The 25,041-nt window shown below is 46.6% G+C and overlaps 1 protein-coding gene across 1 annotated transcript in view; it reads left to right on the plus strand.

Annotated features, from left to right (window-relative positions):
- The window catches only part of LOC139321934 (SLAM family member 5-like), a 33,752-nt gene that overhangs the window by 4,513 nt on the left and 4,198 nt on the right, over positions 1-25,041 (plus strand). The window contains exons 2-3 of the mRNA XM_070950883.1: positions 9,922-10,239; positions 11,861-12,121. Coding sequence (XP_070806984.1) covers positions 9,922-10,239; positions 11,861-12,121 — 579 coding nt within the window. The remainder of the gene's footprint in view (positions 1-9,921; positions 10,240-11,860; positions 12,122-25,041) is intronic.

Here is a 25,041-nt window from a genome sequence, read left to right on the forward strand (position 1 = left end):
GGGCCAAAAACTATTTTATAAGACTGTATAACATGATTAGAGACCTAGAATGCGATAATTGGTGCATAATTGGTGATTTCAATGCGATTGTAGATAGAGAATTAGACTACAGAAATGACAAATGAAAGAAAAGTGTTAGAAGGATATAACCTACCATATTTTTCGGAGTATAAGATACACCTTTTCCCCCCCTAAATTGGAATATTTGGAAAAAAATAACCAGGTCCCTGCAGCGTTCATATTTTTGGATGCAGAGAAAGCATTTGATCGATTGAATTGGCAATTTTTGTTTAAGATAATTGAAAAAATGCATTTTGGGGAGTATTTTATACACTCAATTAGAGCAATATATCAGGAACAAACAGCACAAATAATAGTTAATGGAGGCCTAACAGAAGTCTTTAAAATTGAGAAAGGTACAAGGCAGGGTTGTCCCTTGTCGCCATTGTTGTTTATCTTAACTTTAGAAGTTTTGTTGAATAAGTTACGTGAATTTGATAAAATAAAAGGAATTGTAATTAGACAGCAGGATTATAGATTAAGAGCGTTTGCAGATGACCTGGTTGTTACTTTATCTCAGCCTATAAAAGTGGTTCCATATATGTTGGACATAATAGGTCAATACGGTAAGGTATCTGGATTTAAAGTAAATCAACATAAGACAAAGATGATAATTAAAAATATGTCCATATCTCAAAGAGAAGACTTAGGGAGAATAACGGGGTTTGAAATAGTTAAAAAGGTTACGTATTTAGGAGTATATATTGCAGCCTCAAACACGAAATTATTTAAAAATAATTATGAAGTTCTTTGGCAAAAAGTACAGAAAGAAATGGAAAATTGGAAAAAGCTACAACTATCATTACTGGGAAGGATAGCAACAATAAAAATGAATGTTTTACCTAGGTTCTTATTTTTGTTTCAAATGATACCAGTGCTTAAGAAAGACGGAAATTTGTTGGAATGGCAGAAAGGGGTTAATACTTTTATTTGGGGTGGAAAGAAACCAAGAGTGATACTGTAAATTATACAGGAAATACGTGAGAGAGGAGGTCTTAAAATGCCTAATTTAAGATTGTACTATGAAGCTGCTGTTTTATCACAAATTAGCGACTGGTTTAACTTAACTGAAGAAAGAATGTTAAACATAGAAGGCTATGATTTGTTATATGGATGGCATGCTTATCTGTTATATGAAAAAAAAGTGGATAAAGTGTTTAAGGGTCATATACTTAGAAATGCGTTGTTAAGGGTTTGGAAAAAATATCAATATAAGTTAAACTATAAGATACCCATATGGGCAAATCCCAGACATGCAATAGAAAATATAAGTATAGAGCAAAAAACAGAGGTGATTACTTATAAAGAGCTTCTTCTTTTGGAAAGGGGTAAGCTGCAAATTCTTTTTTTTTTTTTGTAAAACTTTTCAATAAATAAAATAAAATAAAATAAATAAGCATGTCAGCCGTAGACCAGACCATATCCTTCAATGTTTAATATCCTTTCCTCCATTAAATTTATCCAATCAGTAACTGCTGAGAGGGCAACGGCTTCGTAATACAATCTTAAATTGGGCATTTTAAGACCTCCTCTTTCTCTTGTATCTTGCATTATCTTTTGATTTACTCTCGGTTTCTTCCCTGCCCACACAAACTTATTTATGCCCTTCTGCCATTCCTTCAAATTTTCATCTTTTTTAAGTATAGGTATCATTGGAAAAAAAAATAAAAACCTCGGTAAGACATTCATTTTTACTGCCGCTATCCTTCCCAGCAAAGACAATTGTAATTTTTTCCAATTTTCCATCTCTTTCTGTATTTTTTGCCACAACGGTTCATAATTGTGCTGATATAGTTTCATATTTGTGGTCATAATATAAACCCCTAAATATTTAACCTTCTTTACTATCTCAAATCCTGTTACCCTTTCTATCTCTTCTTTTTGGCTTCTAGTCATATTTTTAGCTATTATCTTTGTTTTAGCTGTATTTATTTTAAAACCAGATACTTGTCCATATGGGTTAATTATATCCATCAAGGCTGCAATCGATTGTGCTGGTTGGGCTAAGGTAACAACCAGGTCATCCGCAAATGCCCGTAACTTATACGCATGCTGTCTGATTTTAATTCCCTTTATTGTATCTGTCCCACGTATTTTACTCAGTAAAATTTCCAGCGTCAAAATAAACAACAATGGAGACAAGGGACAACCTTGCCTTGTTCCTTTTTCTATATTAAAAATATCTGTTAAACCACCATTAATTATTATTTGCGCTGTTTGTTTCTGATATATTGCCTTAATAGATTGTATAAAATATTCTCCAAGTTGCATCTTTTCTGTTAATTTCAATAGAAAATGCCAATTCAATCTATCAAAGGCTTTCTCAGCATCCAAAAATACTAGCACTGCAGGAACCTGGTTGTTCCTCCCCAAATACTCTAGTAAGTTAACAATTTGCCTTACATTACTTTTCATTTGTCTACCATTTATAAAACCAGTTTGATCATGATGAATCATGTTATGTATGTATCTAATTTGTGTGGGAAATTCAAATGTTCCTTGAATCCTGATTGGCTCTTGGTCACCCCTGTAAAGTATATAAAGAGGACTGTTGCCTGTGTGTTTTTGCTGAAGTCTCACCCTGAATTAAAGAGCTGTTGTCACTAGCCACCTTGTGCCTCTCGTTATTCCCGCGCTACAACATTGGCGACGAAGATGGGATAGAGGCCACAAGAAGCTAACCAAAAGAGCTCGGAGTTTCAGCCAGGGTGACTAGCAAACACGGAGACACGGCATGTCTGCCTACGTTCCGCCTAAACCCTTCGACCCGACCCGAGAAAAATGGGGATCGTACTTAACCAGGTTCGAGTGCTCCCTGGAAACTAGCGAGATGCAAGGGCTATCAGCGAACCGAAAACGAGCCCTGTTCTTAAGCCACTGCGGGCCAGACGTCTTTGAGATGGCCGAGTCCCTATGCGAGCCAACCCCAGTCCAGACGGTCCCCTGGGACGTCCTTCAAGCAAACCTGAGAGCCCACTACGCTCCAGTACCTTCGAAATTCATACAGTGCTACGAACTCCGACAGCGTGTACAAAAAGAAGGAGAGCCGGTCAGCGCATATGTGGCCGCGCTTCGAAAAGCCGCAACGCATTGTGACTACAGAGACTTAGACGATGCATTACTCGAGCAATTAATTTGCGGCGTTAAAGATACTCGTTTACAGAGGCGCCTCCTGGCCAAGCCAGACCTAACACTAGCCGGTGCGTTGGATGAAGCCCGAGCACACAAAGCATCAACGAAAGCTTCTGAGGCACTGCAGCGACCACTATCAAGCAAAGACAGGCTGAAAACAGCCCCTGTTCACAGAGAAGAGGTGCGAACCAGCACAGAGGAAGAGTCGGAGGAGGACGTCTTCCATACAGAAAAGAAAAAGAGCGAGCAAAGCCACCACCACGAGAACTGTTTCAGTTGTGGCGGAGATCATGAGAGACAATCGTGTAAATACAGAGACACCATTTGCAGGCGTTGCGAGAGAAAAGGCCACCTAGCATGAGTTTGCAGAGCACAATTTCCGCATAGTCGCAAGCCACGTGACTACCGCGACCAACCAGAACCGGCTCGTTCAAAACAACCAATCAAAGATGACGCTGCATGAAAATGGCGTGAATTTCAAAAGCGGGAAACCTACAGCACGAGAATCGGCCAAGCCAGCACAACCGATGATGAGAAAGTCTACACGAAAGTAGAGATCGATGGCAGATCGTGCGAAATGGAAATCGACACCGGATCTACGTTATCGATCATGTCCTGGACAACACTCAAGGCACTCCTGCCCAAATTCCAGAAAACCCAGCTGGCCTGACAGAAGATTCGCCTCCTCAGCTACCAGGGAAACCGAGTTCCCGTAGAAGGCATGGGCACGTTCCGGGTCACCTACGGTGAGTTCCAGAGAGAGCTGCCCCTGACCATCGTAAGCAAGCCACTACCGAGTCTTCTGGGCATGAAATGGTTCCGAGCCCTCGGCATGGGCTTCACCGGCGTTCACAGCATCGGCAGTTCATCCCTCAAAGAAACCATTCTACACGAATTTTGGGACGTTTTCAAAGAGACTCTAGGCAAGTACGTGGGGACCCCTATCTCCTTTAATTTAGACCCCAACGTAGCACCAATCAGACTAAAAGCAAGACGAGTTCCATTCGCTCTAAAGCCAAAAATTGATGCAGAGCTCGACAAGCTCATTAAACAAGGGGTGTTAGTTCCCGTACATCACGCCAAGTGGGAGACCCCAATAGTCACGCCAGTTAAATCGGACGGATCAATTAGAATTTGCACTGACTATAAGTGTTCGATCAATAAGGCGTTGCAGCAGAGCGCCTATCCCGTTTCAATCATCCACCATCTACTACACTCCCTGGGGCCTGGCAAGCTATTTGCAAAACTAGACCTTGCGCAGGCGTACCAGCAGCTGCCAGTAGATGATGCTACGGCAGAATCACAGACCATAGTAACTCACAAAGGTGCTTTTAAATGCACTAGACTACAGTTTGGGGTTAGCATTGCCCCAGGGCTCTTCCAGAGTACCATGGAGCGCCTTCTACAGGGCCTCCCAGGAGTCGTCCCATATTTCGACGACGTTCTAATTAGTGGCCAAGACGAGACTCAGTTAGGCCAGAGAGTTAGACAAGTCCTAAACAGATTCCGTGAAGCAGGACTTAAACTCAAACGAGCAAAATGCAAGATAGCGGTCCCATCAGTGGAATTCTTAGGGTACAGAATCGACGGCATGGGAATCCACCCCACAGAAAGCAAGGTCAGGGCCATCCAGAATGTGCCCACACCTAAATCGAAGACCGAGCTACAGGCCTTCTTGGGGCTGCTTAATTTCTATACTATGTTCTTGAAGCACAAAGCCACCATAGCGGAGCCACTGCACAGGCTCCTCGGAAAAAACGTTCCCTGGGTGTGGGGCAAGCGTGAAGCGATGGCTTTCAGCGCAGTAAAAAGACTTTTGTCTGAGGACAGCTTCCTCATTCAATACAATTCTGAACTACCTCTTGTATTAGTGTGTGACGCTTCCCCCTTTGGCGTAGGCGCGGTTTTAGGCCATAGACTGCCGAACGGGTTAGAGGTGCCTATCGCCTATTACTCTCGCACCTTGTCCAGTGCTGAAAGAAACTATAGCCAATTGGACAGGGAGGCTTTAGCGGCTGTAGCTGGGGTCAAAAAATTTCACGAGTACCTGTTTGGCCGCAACTTTGAACTCGTTACGGATCACCAGCCTCTTTTGGGACTTTTGGCTGGGGATAAACCAACCCCGGCTGCACTTTCTCCCTGGATGACCAGATGGTCCATTTTCTTGGCCGCATATTCCTACAAACTGCTCCACCGGCCGGGCAAGACTCTGGGACATGCTGATGCCCTCAGCCGATGCCCCTTGCCTGAACTATTGGACAACCCAACCCCGGAAACCCCAGTGCTACTCATTGACGTTGTATCCCCAGGGCCCATTTCATCAAGCGAGGTGGCAAAGGCTTCTGCCAGGGACTCTGTTTTGCGCACTGTAATGGGCTGGGTGATGCGGGGTTGGTCTACCAAGGTGGACAATGGGGAATTTCAATTGTATTTTAACAAGAAAAATGAACTGTCAATGTTGGGTGGTTGCTTGTTGTGGGGAGACAGGGTGGTCATTCCCTCGTGGTTAAGGCACAGGGTTCTTGAAATGCTGCATGAGGGACACCCTGGTATTGTTCGCATGAAAGGCCTAACTCGTAGCTATGTGTGGTGGCCACATCTCGACCAGGATGTTACTGAGTGGGTGGGGAAGTGTAGGTCCTGCCAGGAATCCCGCCCAGATCCTCCCATAGCCCCCGTCCGGGAGTGGGAAAAACCAAAGGGACCATGGGGGAGGATTCACATTGATTTCGCCGGCCCGTTCCATGCCCAAAACTTCTTAATAATTGTGGATGCATACTCCAAGTGGCTCGAGATTGCCCTAATGTCCTCCACCACTTCTGAGGCCGTAATCAGAGTACTCAGAAAACTTTTTGTAACACACGGGTTACCAGATACCCTGCTATCCGACAATGGGCCCCAATTCACGGCAACACAATTCGAGGGCTATCTAGCCGAGTTAGGCATAAGACATGCATTATCCGCTCCTTTTCATCTGGCTTCAAATGGCCTTGTAGAGAGATTTGTGCGAATGACAAAAGAAGCCCTGTCCCGGCTCGATGCAGGGGACTGGCAGGCCAGAATAGATGAGTTCTTAGCTGTACAGCACGCCACCCCGTGCCCAACCTTGGGCCACAGCCCAGCCGAGCTCCTAATGGGCAGAAAACTAAGGTGCATTCTCGATCGATTGCATCCCAATTACTCCCCCGATAACTTCAAGGGGGAAGGGGGAGGCCTAAGGCAATTCCAAGTGGGAACACCAGTGTTTGCTAGAAACTACACTAATGAGCCCTTGTGGGTAGAGGGAACCATCGTAGGAATTACTGGTCCAAAGTCATATACATGGTATATGATATATAGGGCATGGTAAAATTTGGAGGAGACATATTGATCAATTGCGTAAACGATTGCAACACAAAAATTCTTTGTCTGTAAATCCTAACTATCCAAGTCTTCCTGACACAGCTACCTCAAGCCCGAGTAAGCCAGAATACTTATCTAGCAAGCCAGAGTTCCAGCACTGCCCCAGCGAGTCGACACTCCCAGCCGGGGATAACCACACCTCCGGAGAAATCCAGGAGGTTCCATTGGTGGAGCCAGGAGAGACAGGAGGTCCCTCCGACCGGCTCGACGCCTTGCCAACAACTGAACTGCGCAGGTCCACCAGGACTAAGACACGCCCTGGTCACCTGCATGATTTTGTATGTAAATATGTAAATAGATAGGATAAGTGCCTTCTGGGAGTGGAGGGGTGTTATGTATGTATCTAATTTGTGTGGGAAATTCAAATGTTCCTTGAATCCTGATTGGCTCTTGGTCGCCCCTTTAAAGTATATAAAGAGGACTGTTGCCTGTGTGTTTTTGCTGAAGTCTCACCCTGAATTAAAGAGCTGTTGTCACTAGCCACCTTGTGCCTCTCGTTATTCCCGCGCTACAACAAATCATTTGCTGCATAACTATCATTAATCTATTTGCTAATATTTTAGCAAAAATTTTATAATCTGTATTTAAAAGTGAAATCGGCCTGTAGTTTTTTGGATCTGTATGATCTTGACCCTCTTTTGGGATCAAAGAAATAAAAGCTGTCTTCCAAGTTGGAGGTACCTCTCCAACATTTCCTCCTGTAAACTTTTATAATAAACACCTGTCAAACCATCCGTCCCAGGAGCTTTACCCACTTTCAACTGCTTAATTGCAAACAAAATTTCCTCAGAAGTTATCAATTCATTTAAACTATCCCTCTGTTCTTTTGAAGTTATATAAATGTTCTCTTTCTGCAAATATCTATCTATATCTGTATCTTGAATTTTATCACCAGTATACAGCCTTGAGTAAAACTCTAGAAAAGATTTTTTTAATCAGTTCTTGCTCATAAACCTCTTTACCCTTGCATTTTATTTTCTCTATAGTCCTTGATTTCTGCTTTTTCCTTAACAAATATGCTAACCATCTGCCAGGTTTATTGGCATTACTAAAAGTATTATGTTTAGCATATTGTAAATTAGTTGCCACTTGGTCTGCTATTAACATGTTAAATTGACCTTTCAGTAAATTAATTGCTTCTTTAATTCTCTTATCTGTTGGATTAACTATCAAAGCTCGTTCTTGTTTTCTAATCTCTTCTTCTAGTTCCTTTCTTTTTTCCCCCTGTTTTTTTCTGTACTTATTGTTCAAATATATCAAAATACCTCGCATATATGTTTTGCTTGCATCCCACACCATTTCCATCGATGTACCCTTTTGCATATTCATAACAAAAAATTCTTTCATAAATTTTTTACTCTTTAACATTTTCTTCATATCTAAACAAATTATCATTTAACCTCCAGGACTTCCTAAGCCCCTTTCCATACTCCAGTTCCATCCAGATTGGACTATGGTTTGTTAATGTTCTTGAACAACTCTTTGTATACCCTAGAAAAGAGGGTATATATAAAAGCAGCTGTGCTAGACCCAAAATGGCCCCTGCAACAAGCAGGAACCTCACACAGCCACAAAGCCCAAAAAACCAACTTTCACACTTTACACAAAATTCCACATACAGCTTTGTGAGATTTTGTGTGTTTGTGTAGTTAGAGTGAAACACTACAGAAACACAGTAAATCTTAGAAAGCTGCACAAATATTATTTTATTTTAATTTATTTATATTTTTATATTAAAGCAGTTAAATTTAAAACTTCCTAAACTTTAAATTATTAAATTACTATTGCTTAGCACATTGTAAGCCGCCCTGAGTCTCCGGAGAAGGGTGGCATATAAATCAAATAAAAAAATAAAAAAATAAAAAATTTTTAAAAAAGTGGCTAGGTCTAAAAAAAGAACAACTAAAAAAAACACCTCAATTAACTATTTTTTTAAAGCTCCCAAAGGGGAAAAAAACTTACCCAATAGAACAGGAGTCTCCAACCTTGGCAACTTTAAGACTTGTAGACTTCAACTCCCAGAATTCCTCAGCCAGCTTTGCTTTGTTGGCTGAGGAATTCTGGGAGTTGAAGTCCACAACTCCCTGCCTGCTTGATTGCAGGCAGGGAGATTCAGTTGCTTGCTGATGCAATAGATTGCAGGGATTACAGCAAGGCATTGCGACCAGCAGCTAAAGTAAGCAAGATGAGGGGGCGAGGGGGAGGGATTTTTGCTACCGATTAGCAGGCAAATCAGCTTGGCTCGTCAGAGCCATTTAAAAGAAAAAAAGGCTCTGATGATCGCGCGGTTCAGCTGGGCATGGGGGGCGGGGGCAGGGATTTTTGCTACCGGTTCTCTGAACTGCCCGCCGCCATCGCTACATACTCGCCCGAGCCAGTCTGAACCAGGAGCATTTCACCCCTGCTACACTCTCTCTGCTATCACTGTCTTCCAATAGAAGTTCCTTTTGAAATGCCATTTGTTTCAAGAGTTCTGCTTTTTTTGAGAAGGCTGGAGAGGCAGGACCTTACAGGGCAGTTGGGCTGCCACACACACCCACCCCCGCCCCAGAAGCCGTGTCACTGCCTTTCTCCTGCTACACCTCCTACCATAGCACCACAGCCCCTGCGATCACCTATCGGCAATTGTATGCCGCCCCCGCAACACCATGGCAGACCTCCACCCAATTGGCTGGCAGCTAACTGTCCTGCACAGCCAAAGGTCTGGGACAAACAGTGTCTCGGCAAATGAGCTGTGCCAAAAGGCATGGGGTGGAGGGATGGAGGTCCATTCGCCAAGGAGAATGGCCAGGGGAGGGCCAGCAGAGGAGGAAAACTGGCTATAAATGGGCTGAGGTGGGAGGCGGGAGGCAAAGGAGGTGCAGCCAAGGTTGGGAACCTGAAGGTCCTAAATCCACTCTTGCCATCCTGGTTAAGGGGGGAAATACAAATTAGTGGCAGGAAATCAAAGCAGCATCACGTGGGGTCACAGTTGAAGGGACCAACCTGGTGACAGAGAGAGGCTAAACCCAACTGATACTTTGAGGGACCCCATTGGATCTCCTGCAAGTCAGTCTTTCAGTTGGCCAGAGGCTTGGTGGAGCTTTGGGTCTCTCCTGTGAGGTAGATCCTCCTTTTGAACCCCAAGGGAAGGACTCAGTTCCTAGGGAGGACATTTGAACCCCTCCTGTTACTCTAAGAGGGGCAGGCCATTGCCCAGAGAGGCCCCACCATGTCCTTTGGAGCCATTTTGTCCCTTCTCAGAAAAGGTGAGAAATTAAATGTCTGTCAGAAGGTTCTTGTAACCCAATTTTGAAGGCCTCCTCTCTCTTCTCTCTGACTTTACAGAAGACGTTGAAGCAAAAGTGAATGGCATTCTGGGACACTCTGTCACATTCCAAGTGAAGTCCTCTCTACCATTTAAATCAATTTCCTGGAGTAAAATTGCCAGCAGTAAATCTGAAACTATTGCTGTGGTGACCTTTGGGGAGCCCTGTGGCCGTCTGGTCCCCGACCCAGCCTATGAAAAGCGAGTGACCATCCCCGAGGACTGCAAAGGATTAAATATCAGCCATCTCAGGAAAGAGGATACTGGCAGATTCATAGCAGTGATTATTCCATCAGATGCAGAGAAGGTGGATGAGTCCTTTGATCTGCAAATATTCCGTAAGTATCCCACCCATCATGGTAGTAAATTCCAGGCCTCCCTCCTTTGCCCAGAGTGATATAGCAATAGCAATGGCACTCAGACTTATCTACTGCTTCACAGTGCTTTCCAGCCCTCTCTAAGCAGTTTAGAGTCAGCCAATTGCCCCCAACAATCTGGGTCCTCATTTTACCCACCTCGGAAGGACGGAAGGCTGAGACAACCTGGAGCCTGGTGGGATTCGAACTGCCAAATTGCAGGCAGCCAACAGTCAGCAGAAATAGCCTGCAGTACTGCACTCTAACCACTGTGCCATATGGAGATGGGAGGCTTTTCAGGGGAGCTTTGGGTGTCCAGTATCTGAAGCAATGATGCACTTTCTGGATGGAGCCCAGTAGCATCCATCCCACTTAGGTTAGGGTGACCAAGGGTATCTGACCAAGAGTCTACTTTACTGGAGCAGAAGTGACTACAGAAGTAGCAGGATGGAGTCTGTTGCTTTGGTGCAAAACAAAAGATACAGCTCACTTTTCCTTTTTCCCAGGCCTCCCCCTTGTTATCAGTCATTGTCCAGGCAGAAGTATCACCATTGTTTGGGTAATGGACCTCAATTCGCACCTTCTCCATCTGCACATTCCTTTGGGTGACCTTGGGCTGTATGGGAAGGTCTCCTCCCCAGGCCAGCTCTGCTTGGGTTCTCAGCCCTCCCTTTCCCCCCACCCCATTCCAAACCTGTTCCCTCCCCCAATTCCAGAAATGTCAGCCTGGCAGGATGCGAAGTGATGCTAGCAGAATGGCAGCCATGAGTTTCTCACCTGCTGCTCCCTCCTTTTTAATCTCCCTTCAAATGGGCAGAATTTGGATTTAAAAAAAAATGCAGATATGAATATTAAATTGCAAACATATTAACCTGATAGCTTAAGCATGTTCTCATCAGGCCTAGTCTTGCTCACATTTGCCCTCCCCCCCTCCCCAAATTCCCCCCCTGTTCCCCCCTGCCCATCATCGTCCATGCCTGGAGCTTTGACATATCTGAGGACTTTCTGCAATGGGTTAGAATGGAGCTCAAGCCATGTCCTGCACACACTTCCTCTCTGGAAGGGGGCTTGTGGAGGCCCATCACAGCTCCCTCCAGGCTCCCTCTCCTTGGGGCTGGACTGGGCCAAGCCAAAAGTGGGTTCCCAGATGGAGAGGAGAGGAAGAGAGAAGCAGGTGGCCTTTGAGGCTGGAATCTCCAGAGAGGCAGTTCAGGATACTCTTCATGGATCTGGTGGGACTAGCTGGATCCACAAACTCTTTGGGGAAGAGTCAGGGAGTCCTTGAGGAGCTGAGCCTGGAGCCTCATCCTCTTCCCCTCAATCCATGGTTTGGTGTAAAGAGGAATTGGGGGAAGGCAGAGGATGAGGGGTGCTTGCTCTCCTCTATCTTGGGGGGCCTCTCCCTTCACAATCTGTCTCCCATGTAAGAAGGGGGATTGTTCTGGGATTGTTATTTGCGACAGAAACAGGTTAGAAGTATTTTCCCTGCTCTAACCTAAGCAAAACCATTGACTGAGCCACTGCTGTTGTTGTTCTCCTTCCTCCTTGGCCTCACTGTGCTTTTGTGGTCTTCCACAATGTGATTTGTCTGTCTTCTTCTCAGGACATTTGCTGGACTCTGAGATGAGAGTGACCTGCACTCCTGATGCAGCTGGAAATGGAACTTGGAAGCTGAATTGCTCTACAGGGACTTGGGAAGACGGGGTGAAATTCAGTTGGACCTCAGCTGTCCAAAGCAAGGATCTCCCCCTCTGGAATTCTTCAATCCTCACCTCCCAAGATCTTAATCTCAATGTCACCTGTGCAGCAGAAAATCCGGTTAGCAAGGCATCCACAACAGTGTCCTTAAAGCAAGTTTGTGCTGGTAAGTTTTCCTCTTCTTGAAAGAGTCCATGGGACCAAAGATGAACCTGACATTTAGCTGGAAGAGAAGAAGTCCTACAGAAGGCAGAACTTCCCTGGGAGTTGGAAAGGGGTTGGGCTGCCACAACAAATCAGAAAAATAAGAATTCAGTGCAAACATACAAATTACAGCCATTAACCACCATCACCAATCATATTCCTTAAATTTATAATTCCTCTTTTTATGGAGGGGGAGGAATCTTCAATTGGCACTGGAAATCTTATTTGGCCCTCTAGATTTCCACTTCCATTGACCTCATACTTTGCATTAAGAAAGCAGCTGGTTGCTGAATTCCTCTGGTCTCTGAAGCTACTCAGCACTCAGCTCTTCTGAGATTCCCAATCGAGGCACACCAGGTGCATCTTTCCCTTGTGGGTGAAGAAGCCCCACCTGCAAAGGTTCATTTGGATGATTCTGTAAGCAAATCCCATACAGGCCATTTCTAAGCAAAAGAAATACAGCCAATGGAATGCAGAACAAGCTTCCGGCCAAGCTGACCAATTAATTTGGGAGAATGTAGCCAAATTCCTTTGGTTTACCCTGATTGTAGGGTCCATGGCGAGCAACCAGACCCACACGTATAGAGTTCAAGCTAGCAACTTTATTGTCCTCTGCCTATAATACAGGAATCTCCCCTGACTGGCAGCTTTCACCTGGGAAAGGACAGAGAAGGCTTCAGACCTTTGCCTTCTTGTGTTTTTGTAGTGAGTTACTCTAGGCTAATTCCCCACCTGAGCCCCCTCCCAACAGGGACAGTGGCTCTCCAACAGGGAAACCAAATCAGGGGGATTAGGAACCTGGAAGGATTGTCAAACAAGGAGTCAAAATTTCTCATTTGATTCTTTGCTGGACAGATCTCTGGATGATGAGGTGACGATGACCCTGTACAGACATTCCAGTTATTGGGAGTATATGTTACCTAGTTAAATCTACTTCCAAAATTGCAAAGCTGTTGGATAGAAATATATTTTACAGTTTGGTAGAGAAGATGGTTTTACCTCAAGATAGCTAATGATGCATATGTCTCATGTTTATTTTTTTATTATTATTTATTTTTATTAGTCATATTTCTATGCTGCCCACTCTCCGAGGACTCTGGGTGGCTTATACCAAAGACAGTATACTAAATAGCATATTGCTCCCAACAATCTGGGTCCTCATTTTACCCACCTTAGAAGGATGGAAGGTTGAGTCAACCTTGAGCGGGTGAGATTTGATCTGCTGATTTGCTGAACTAGCAGTCAGCTGAAGTAGCTGCAGTACTGCACCCTAACCACTGTGTCACCTCGGCTCATTTAAAGTAAGAGGGATTGTGGAAATTGGGATCGTAGAAAACACCCAGGAGCATAGAAGAGTCCAAAGGCAGATGCATGAATAAATGTGATAAATGTATTTATTCATATAACAAAACATATTAACTATATACAAAGGCTGTCTTAATATCCATTAGGATAGGGGGCACACAGCGTGTGTGACCACCCCTATCAAAGATCATGTCTCATGGAGAACAAACGTAAAAGAGAGCGTGGTGGAAAGGTTAGAGGGGGTTTTATACTCAGTGTAAGCCCCTCCTCTCCACATAGGGGTGGGGGCACTTTCTGCCTCCACTAGTGTCTGTATGATATACGTGCCAATGGCTTGCAAATACTTGACAGTTCCCCTCCTTGCGAGCCAATGGCATGCAAACATACAAATGCAATGCACAACAGATTTTACCCTGTGAGACATAACTTTTTACACAGATCTTTGTGCCTATCTGCTGGTAGAGGTTTTGTGAAAATATCAGCTGTTTGATATTTGGTCTGACAATGTGATAAAGATATAAACCCCATCTCTACTAGTTGCCTAACATTTTGATAGCGGATATCAATATGTCTGGACCTTTTTCCCACCGCATAGGCTTTGGCAATGCCTATGGCCCCGGTGTTGTCTTCTATAATTTGGATGGGCAAAGTCGGTGGTGTCCAGATGCTAGAAATTAAGGCATCAAACCATATCAGATCGTTCCCTGCCTCTGATAAGCATGCATATTCGGCCTCAGCGGTGGAGCACGAAACAAATTTCTGTTGCCCCACATGCCAATGGATGGGTGCCTCATTTAATAGTACCAAGAAGCCCAAAGTACTCCTACGTGTCTTGGTATCTCCGGCCCAGTCCGCATCTGCAAAGCATTTTAATTGGGCCTTGTCTCTATTCTCAGGTTCTAAGCGAAGCACGTAATCTGCTGTGGTCTTGAGATACCTTAATAGCTTTTTAATGGCCAACCAGTGGAACTGGGTAGGATGTTCCACTTGTCTAGATAGCAGATTTACGGCCAGGGCAATATCTGGACGGCTCCAGTTACTTATATATAGTAATGAGCCTATCACTGACCTAAATAGAGTATTATTTTGGAACTCTGGGCTATCCTTGTGTGCCAATCCATAATAGTCGGTCTGCATTGGGATAGCCGTTGGCTTGCTATCTTCCATTTTACATTTCACCAAGAGTTCCTCTATCTTTTCCTTTTGGGAGAGAGCAAAACCTTTTGGTGTAGTGATGATTTGTACGCCTAGGTACTTGTCCACATATCCTAAAGACTTTAGAGTGAACTTTTTTTGTAGGGTCCTGGCAAATATAATACTTCCCCCCTTGTCAGGCCCTATATATAAAAGGTCATCGACATACACTAGGACTTTCTCCAGCCCCCCTTTGGTATTCCTTGTGAAGGTACATTTATCAGCTGGAGATGGATGGAAACCCAGTGATTTGAGAGTTTTAGTCAGGCATTTGTACCACAGTCTGCCTGATTGCTTGAGGCCGTACAAACTTTTCTTCAGAAGCCAGGTGTGGCCTTCCTGCCGTTGAAATCCAGGGGCACCTCTGATGTAAATTTCTTGTTTTAGATGTGCGTGTAAATAAGCAGTTTGCACATCAAATTGAAAAATGTGTTCCCCATGTGCTGCTGCGGTGACCAAAGCAGCCCTCACACTTTCCGCTCTCATGGTGGGGGAGTATGTTTCATCAAAGTCCTGCAAGTAGCGCTGTGCATAGCCTTGTGCTACCAGCCGGGCCTTATAGAGGAGTTTGTTGTTGGGCATTGGCTTGAACTTGTAGACCCAACGGGTGCCAATTGCTTTCCTCTTTTTGGGGACTTCCATGGGGATGAAGACTTTCAATTTTTTGAGACTGTCCATTTCCCGCTCCATTGCCACCCTCCACCTGCGCTGTTCTTCCTCGGGAAGCTGGAGGACATCTGAGTACATTTTAGGGGCCATGGTAACGCTGTTGACCGAGGCAACACAGCCAATGTCCAACCTTTTGGGTGGCACCCCTTTATTGGAACGTTTTGATCGTCTGGGAAATTGCCACTCACCATCATCGTTGTCATCCGGAGCATCGGTGTCAGAATTGGAGCTGCCGGAGGTATCTTTCCAATCAAAATGGGGCGGGCCTCTGTCCCAGGCGCTGCGAAGATATGGTCGTTTAGGTGAGGCAGGAGGTGTGAAGTCACCCAGGGATTCCTTGTCTGAATCGTCAGAGTCAGGTAGGGATTCATCACCATCTGGATCTTCGCTGGTCAGTTGCTTGGAGTTTGTTGGTTCATCCTCTTCAGGTGGTGCTGCTTGTTCAGTGTCGCTTCTAATAGGGGAATAACCGGGTTCATTGGAATGAATTTTTGACCAATTTGACCCCTCCTCAAAGGAAGCTGATCTAGAGACAATGACAAAGTTATTTTTGTCTACAAACCTAGAGGCCTTGCTGCCGGTTGCATAACCTATAAATCTGAGCCTCCTTGATGCCTTGCCCCCCTTTCTTCTGAGGTGCTTGGGAATATGGACCCAGGCATAGGAACCAAAAATTCTCAGGTGTGAGAGGCTAGGTTTCCTTCCATGGACTAGGAAGTATGGGGTTTGGTTAATGGCACTACTCCACGTCCTGTTGACTAGATAATTAGCCATTTTGACCGCTTCTGCCCAAAAAACTTGGCTCATGTCAGCATCTGCAAGTAGGCAGTTCATGACATTCTGCAGCATGCCATTTCTCCTTTCTACAATGCCATTCTCTGAAGGTGTTTGCAGCAATGATTTAAAATGGAGAATACCTCTCTCCTTCATCCACTTTGCAAAAGTTCTAGATGTAAACTCAGTCCCCCTATCACTCTGCACCTGAGCAATGCACACCTTGTGTTGCGTTTGGATCTGGTTGTAAAGATATTTGAAGTTGGTAAAGACTTCAGTTTTGTCCTTTAAAATAAATACATGGCCATAACGAGAGTAATCATCTACTACCGTTAAAAAATAACGCCCCCTACCAAGGGAGGGTCTAAAAGGACCAACCAAATCCATGTGTACCAGCTGATAAGGGTACCTTGCACGACGGGAAGAGACCTTAGGTATAGCAGCGGTTTTAGATTTTGCTGCCTTACAGATGGCACATTCCAAATAGGTATTACAATTCTTTATCTTAAGCCCATCAGAAAAATCTTGCATTTTCTTGATAACCGGGAAGCTGGCATGGCCAAGCCTGCGGTGTAATATATGAGCACAATCCAAATGTAAAGGTTTACCCATGCATACTTTGTCAACCTTATGTATCTTACCATTACAAGCCTTGGTCTGTTCAGTAATGAGAGTAGGCACTGGATTAATGGTCACTTTAGAGTTCCTCAGGGTTGGCTGAGGAGTTGTGACCTTAATGGGCTCAGCCTTAATGGCTTTGGATGTCCTAGGAGCTGGTTTAAAAACTTCATTGGTTTTAGGTCCAGGGTCCTTGAGTTTGGACAACCTGGGGGCTGGCACAGAAGCTTTCTGCTCTATCTGGGCGTTAGCTCCCTGAGCCCTCTTGTTAGGTTTCTTGTGCCTTTTGACCTGTGCTTTTGGGGAAAAATAAGGCAAATTGTTGATTTTTACAATATCGCCAACAACACCCCCATTTTCGGAAACATAACCTCCACCCTTCTCAAAAACCAGTTTTACATTTTTATCCTCAGTCAATTTTAAGATGCTTAAAAGGTTGTTCTTGATTGAGGGAACATACAGTGCCCCTGTGACATCTCCTATACCAGGCACATTGATCACGCCTTCCCCAGTTACCTCTGCCTTGTCCCCAGTGGCAACTTTTACTGAGGACTTGAGTGGGTGTAAAACCTTAAATCGTTGCTTCATGTTGGCTATATGCGTTGATGCACCTGAATCAAGAAGCCACAGCCCCTCAGCATCCTTTACCTGGGAGGTGTGATTGTCACTAGTGACACTACAGAATTGGTATCCTTTATGACCACCTCCCCCTCTTCCACGGCCTCTTTTATTTTTATTGTGCTTAAGTCCAGCCGTGTTGGCCCTAGAGCGAGGGCACTCCCTTTTAAAGTGACCTTGTATGCCACAGTCAAAACAGGTGGGAAGGGTATTAATCCTTTCACTTGTGTCCTGGCGCCTCCTCTGAGGCCTAGGCCTGTGATATGCCTCCTTCATTTCTTGTTGTTCCTCATCTCTGCGCCTTAAGTCTTCCTCAATAAAGTGGCCAGAAAAGTATTCAATATTTCTTTGTTCCCTAGAAACCCCTTCTAGAGAAATAATAAAGGGACTCCAGGATTTGTCTAGGGAGTTCAACATCACACTAATTAAAGTGGATTCAGAAACAGGCTCCCCCCTCTGTATAAGCTCATCCCTCATGGCTTTAAGCGTTGCCAAATGTTCCCCCATTTTGACACCAGGTTTGAGTTTATAGTTGTGGAAAATTCTTGACAATCTGCTGGTTGCAGCCATATTGTCACTATGGAACAAATTATATAGGGCAGTCCAAACTTCCTGAGCTGTGAGGCCATCTGAAAGACTGGCATACAGAGCTGTGTCTATAGAACTTAACAGGGTTGTGTAAGCTCTTTTATGCAGGAACTCAATTTCAGGGCTCCAAGGTAAAGGGGATGGTCTTTTGATCATGTCCAGAGTATTTTCTCTTAAGAGAATTATCTGAATCTCTTTACACCATTTTTTAAAATTCTGACCACTTAAATGTAATTTTTCAAAATTATTTGGCAAAGTTACAAAATTATTGCCATTAAACTGCATGGGGAGTTGTTCAAATGGCTGAAAAGAGCCTGTTGTGAATGGCATTGGGATCCCTAAGCCTGGGATCGATTGCTTAGGTCTGGCTCCTTTTTGTAGTCCTTCTGTAGTTTGAAGCAACTGGGCACGTGCAGGAAATGGAGCATGGTCCAAAGCCTTTTCTTGTTGGAGCTCCGATCTCCCTCTCTGAGCTCTGAAGTCAGGTCTGGCTGGAGCTTCAGGGTAGGCCCGAACATCATCTGGGTGGCGGGGAAGCCTTGGAGGAGTGGGAAGAAGGCCTGGAGATCTTTCTGGAGACTGGAGGCCCATCAGATGAGGTCCATGGGCTGGGTAGGCCTGGAAATGTCTCTGGATCTCCTCTTCTCCATCAGAGGAGCAGGATTGCAGCTCCGGATCATCCCAGCAGGGCCGGAAAGGTGCGGAGGCCTCAGCCTGGGCCTCCCTGGAGCATTCAGTGAATGGTGAGCGCCTCTGCAGTGGGGGGTGGGAGGCTGCAGGTCCATCTGGGTTCCTCCGGGGGTGGGAGGTTGGATTTGGGGCCCTCCTTGAGTGGGCAGCTGGGTCTGGGACCTCGGGAGGGCCAGTGGGTGGTTGCTCCATAAGTTGCAGGGCAGCGACCAGGGCCTCTATGGCCTCTTTGATGTTTGCCGTGGCAGGCGGGGCCTGGCAAGGGGCTTGTGGGTTCGGAGTGGTCCTCTGGGCCGCTGGAATGCTGAACTGACTGGCTGGCGTTGTAGGCCTGGGCTGTGGAGCTGGGGAGGGCCTGGCTCGTGGTGCTGGCAAAGTGCCCAGGGGAGCAGCCATCTTGGAGGAAGTTGCCTCCGGAAGTGGCCTGGTGGCCATTTTGTTTGGCGGGAAACTGGGTGGGGGGGCAGTCTCTCTGGTGGCAGGCGCCATCTTGGAGAGATCAGGCAGGGGAGTCCTTACCGGGATGGCAGGCATCTCTGGTGCTGCCTCCTCAGGCCTCTCTCTGGCTGCTGCCCTTGTCTTCAGGAGGAAGGCGAGCGCTGCTCGGCACTCCTCTTCTGACATCTCAGCCACTTGCCTGTCCAGGCTTTCATCCGGTCCTTCTGCCCCCTCTTCGTCAGTGCTGAAGAAGCCTTCTCCAACATTGCCTGGCTCGGCCCCTGGGATCTCTTGCTGCATCTGGGTGGCCTCTGGCTGCCAGGGTGTAGCTGGATGGAAACCCCCTTCAATGTTTTCCATCGTTGATTCAGACTGGGGCTGCTGTGAAGTTCTCCTCCGTTGAAGGCCTCTGGTCACAACAGGGGAGCTTCTCTCACAGGTTATTTTGGAGGGCATCTCGCCTTTTCAACAGCTCCTGGAATGGAGTTCTGCTACCATTCCCTCTGCTACCATTCTGTGGAAATTGGGATCGTAGAAACACCCAGGAGCATAGAAGAGTCCAAAGGCAGATGCATGAATAAATGTGATAAATGTATTTATTCATATAACAAAACATATTAACTATATACAAAGGCTGTCTTAATATCCATTAGGATAGGGGGCACACAGCGTGTGTGACCACCCCTATCAAAGATCATGTCTCATGGAGAACAAACGTAAAAGAGAGCGTGGTGGAAAGGTTAGAGGGGGTTTTATACTCAGTGTAAGCCCCTCCTCTCCACATAGGGGTGGGGGCACTTTCTGCCTCCACTAGTGTTCTGTATGATATACGTGCCAATGGCTTGCAAATACTTGACAGGGATATTAATGCTTCAGGCTGCTGAGTGGCATTTGACTAATGCAGTTACTCCATTCATTTTGCAAGCCTTAACTCAGACACATGATAATGATCACATTGCGTGCATTTCCTGCCCTACTTTTGCTCTCTTTCCTCCAGTTTTCATTTGCGATTGTTTTGTGCTTGTAGTAAAGAATAGAGAAAAATGCTTTGACTGAGAAAATGATTGTAAAATTAACTAGGCCTAATGATATGCTTCAAGGAGGGTTAATTGGGTCTGGTGGCTGTTAATCGGATGGCTTCACCAAATCAGAGATGCACAATTTCTCACTGCCTGATCTCTGTTTCCTTTCTATCTGCTCTCTTGTACTTGCATTCTGTCCATCATGCTGAACCCCAGAGGAGAGACCTGGGACGGAGGCCCCCCAAGTGAACGGTGAGCTCCACCCCCTCCTTATAGCTTCCACCCTTCCTTGCCCCTCCCTCTTGGCAGTTTTCCAAAGCCCCCCCCCCAAAAAAAGCACCTAATAGACCCATTCTTGAAGGAGGGGAGAGGAGGAGGAACTAATGAGTCTCCTATACAGGTAGTCCTCAACTTACAACAGTTCCTTATTGATCATTCAAAGTTACAACTGAAAAAAGTGACTTATGACCATTTTACGCACTTACAATCTTTGCAGGTGACGTGATCAAAATTCAGATGCTTGGCACCTGATCCCTATTTATGACGGTCCCCGGGGTCATGTGATCCCCTTTTGCAACCTTCTGACAAGCACATTGTTTTGTGCTTGTAGTAAAGAAAGACGCTTTGACCTAGAGTCCTGCATCCAGTTTTGGTCACCACACGATAAAAAAGATGTTGAGACTCTAGAAAAAGTGCAGAGGAGAGCAACCAGGATGATGAGGGGACTGGAGACTAAAACTTATGAAAAACAGTTACATGAACTGGGCCTGGCTAGTCTAGTGAAGAGGACCAGGGGAGACAGGCTAGCCATCTTCCAATATTTGAGGGGCTGCCACAGAGAGGAGGAGGGGGTCAAGCTGTCTTCCAAAGCACCTTTGAAGGCCAGACAAGGAATAATGGATGGAAACTGACCAAGGAGAGATTCCAGCTAGAAATGAGGAGGAACTTTCTGACAGTGAGAACAATCAACCAATGGAACAGCTTGACTTCAGAAGTTGTGGGAGCTACATCACTTGAGACTTTCAAGAAAAGATTGGACTGCCATTTGTCAGAAATGGTGTAGGGTCTCCTGCTTGAGTGGGGGGTTAGAATAGATGACCTATAAGGTCCCTTCCAACTCTGTTAATCTGTTAAAAGACCTGAGAAAATGATTGTAAAATTAACTAGGTTTAACAATATGCTTCAGAGAGGGTTAATCACGCCTGGTAGCTGTTAATCGGATGGCTTCACCAAACCAGAGATGCCCAATTTCTCAGTGCCTGATCTCTGTTTCCTTTCTATCTGCTCTTGCATTCTGTCCATCATTTATTTATTTATTTTTTTGTTTAGACTTATATGCCGCCCTTTCTCCGAGAGGACTCAGGGCGGCTTAGAACAATAAAACAGAAAAATAAAACAAAAACTCCGGGTTAAAAATTACACATACAAACCCTAAAATCAATTAAAATCCATTTTAAAAACCCCCATCAGTCCAGGCCAGCCAGGCAAAATAGCCACGTTTTTAGTTTGCGGCGGAAAGAGCGAAGGTCGGGGGCCATCCAGAGCTCCAGGGGGAGCTGATTCCAGAGAGTAGGTGTGCCCACAGAGAAGGCTCGCTCCCTAGGGGTCGCCAGCCAACACTGTCTGGCCGACGGCACCCCAAGTAGGCCCTCTCTGTGGGAACGCACCGGGCGATGGGGAGCTGTTGCTGGCCGCAGAAGGTCCGCCAAATACCCCAGTCCTAAGCCATGTAGGGCTTTATAGGTAATCACCAGCACCTAGAATCTCACACGGAGGGCAACCGGTAACCAATGCAGGTCGTGCAGGAGGGGTGTAACATGAGAGCGTCGGGACATTCCTATCACTACCCGCGTGGCCGCATTCTGCACCAGCTGAAGCCTCTGAGTGGTCTTCAGGGGCAGCCCCATGTAGAGAGCATTGCAGTAGTCAATCCAGGAGGTGACCAGCGCATGAGTGACTGTGTGTAGGGCATCTCAGTCCAGGTAGGGGCACAACTGGTGCACCAGACGAATCTGGGCAAATGCCCCCCTGGTCACGGTCATAACATGATCTTCCAGAGACAATCGTGAATCCAGGAGGACGCCTAAGTTGCGTGCCCTGTCAACAGGGGGCAAAACCTCACCCCCTATAACCAGCGGTGGAGCATCCCCATGGAACCGAGATGCCGGTACCCACATCCACTCCGTCTTGGCAGGGTTGAGCCGAAGCCTGTTCCTCCCCATCCAGAGCCGCACTGCTTCCAGGCACTGGGACATCACGTCAAGAGCATCACTGGGCTGATTCAGGGTGGATAGAAAAAGTTGGGTATAATCAGCATACTGATGATACCCCACCCCAGAACCATGGATGATCTCCCCCAGCGGCTTCATATAGATGTTGAACAAAAGGGGAGAGAGGACCGACCCCTGGAGCACCCCACATGTAAGGGGCCTCGGGGCCGACCTCTTTCCCCCTGCCAACACCGCTTGTGAACGACCCATGAGGTAGGAAGGGAACCACCGTAAAACAGTGCCTCCCATCCCTAACCCCTCAAGGCTTCGCAGTAGGATATCATGGTCGATGGTATCAAAAGCAGCAGAGAGATCTAACAGGACCAGGACAGAGGAATGTCCCCTGTCCCGAGCCCTCCAAAGATCATCAACCAGTGCGACCAATGCCGTCTCCATGCTATACCCGGGCCTGAAGCCCGACTGGTACGGGTCCAGGTATACTGCTTCCTCCAGGGCCAACGAGAGCTGATGTGCCACCATGCTCTCAACAACCTTCGCAATAAAGCAAAGGTTGGAGACAGGATGAAAGTTGTTCAAGATAGCTGGATCCAAGGCAGGTTTCTTGAGGAGGGGACTCACCACCGCCTCCTTCAAGGTGGCAGGGAAGCTCCCCTCATCCAAGGAAGCAGTAATCACTGTCTGGATCCAGTCACGTGTAACCTCCTGAGCCGAATAAACAAGCCAGGAGGGACACAGGTCCAACAAACACGTGATGGTACTCAGCTTCCCCATGATTCTGTCCACTTCCTCAGGAGTAACAGGATCGAATTCGTCCCAGATAACCAGACCCGTTGTCACCCCCTCAATCGACCCTGCCCAGTCAGAGTCCAGCCCATCCCGAATCTGAGCAATCTTGTCCAGCAGATGTTGGTTATACTCCTCGGCCCGCCCACACATAGGGTCATCCCCCGCTCCCTGATTCAAAAGGGAGCGGGACACCCTAAACAGGGCAGCTGGGCGATTATCTGCAGACGCGATGAGGGCAGAGAAGTAAAGACGCTTCGCTGCCTCCATCTCCACTAGATAAGAACACGTAAAGGATCTTAACTGTGCTCGGTCAGACTCACACCCGTCCATCTGGGGAGCAGTGACCTCCCGCGGACTATGGGCCTCCCTAATAACAACAACCGCCACCCCCCCCCACCCCTCCCCTGGGTCCTCGGCTGGTGTAGCACCCGAAAACCTGGCGGACAAAGTTCAGTCAGGGGGACACCTCCCTCCGAGCCCAGCCCAGCTATAATGCAAGCCAGGTCCGCATTTTCCTCCTCGATCAGCTCACTGATGAGGGGAGCTTTGTTAACCATGGATCTGGCGTTAAATTAAACCAGCTTGAGCCCAGAGGCCCTATCTCTCAAACCCCCAGGAAGGCAGGCAGAACCAGGAGGGCCAGAGCGGGCCACCGCTCGACAACAGCGGGGGTGCGCTCCCAACCTCCAATACGGCCCTCCGTTCCACGGCCATTCCCCATCACAACAGGGATCTGTGCCCCTCCCCCCTCCCTCGGAGTCCCAGGGGACCCCAACCCCGCTCCAACCTCACCGCGACCCTCCCCTGACCTGGACTGACAACTACCTGGGGAAGCCCCCCCAGCCACCCACCAGGTATCATAACCCCTCCCTCTCCCTAATCCCCTTAAAAACCTAATTAAAAAAGAGTGTAAGGAACTGCTTTTAAAAACCCCAAGACCCTTATGCCATCATGTTGAACCCCAGAGGAGACACCTGAGATGGAGGCCCCCCAAGAGAACGCTGAGTTCCACCCCCTCCTTTTAGCTTCTACCCTTCCTTGCCCCTCCCTCTTGGCAGTTTTCCAAAGGATTCTACCCCTCGTGACCACCCTTGAAGGAGGGAGGGGGGAGGAGGAACTAAAACTAATAAGTCTCCTATAGAGGTAGTCCTCGACTTACAACAGGTCACTCGTTCACTATTCAAAGTTACTGTCAGCGTTCCAAGTAATGCACCCATTACCTGGAACCGCAGAACTCCGAGGCAGGTAGCTTCCTCAAAGAACAGCTTTATTGGATACATCATATCGGCACAACTGGTGAAAACCGACTCTGAAAGTTCCCGCGGTTTTCACCTAATTAAAAAGTGAAAGTTCCCCCCTTTCCCCCCCAGGTCATCTGTCACATTGTCCAATAGAAGTGCTGGCTGGTTGGTTGGTTACTCTGCTCCTCCTCTTTCTCAGGCACCTGATGGAATGATCTTGGTTCCCACAGGAAAACTTTTTGTTTTGGTGACCAAACCCCGTTATCTATTCCCCCCCCCCATCCCCTCGTCTGCCTTGTGGCAACCCTGAAGCCTCCAAGATGGCCTCAGCCAGGTTCATTTCAGGGTTGACAGTCAGACCTTCCCCCTTAATTGGTGAGGAGCTTCTGAAAAAGAAAAGAAAATCAGATAGAGGTCAATTAGCATTCAATCAACCCGCTCTTCCTCCCCCCCAGGGGTCCATTTGGCTTTTGAGGTTATTTCTCATGGAACTGCCTGACTAGTCTGTCTGCCTTTACATCCCAGCTCTTTACCCACATAGCTTCAGGAAGTGGGTATCCCTTCCACTGTACTAAGTATTGCAGCCTTCCCTTGTACAACCTGGAATCTAAAACCCTTTTGATCTCATAATGTGTTTCCCCTTGCACTACGATTGGTTTCAGGGCTGCCCAGTCCACTGGCCTTAGCTGGGAGTCTATCGCCGGCTTT

Source organism: Pituophis catenifer, unplaced genomic scaffold (assembly GCF_029215685.1).
Source record: "Pituophis catenifer annectens isolate HBS135680 unplaced genomic scaffold, rPitCat1.0.hap2 SCAF_10, whole genome shotgun sequence".
Lineage (NCBI taxonomy): Eukaryota > Metazoa > Chordata > Lepidosauria > Squamata > Colubridae > Pituophis > Pituophis catenifer.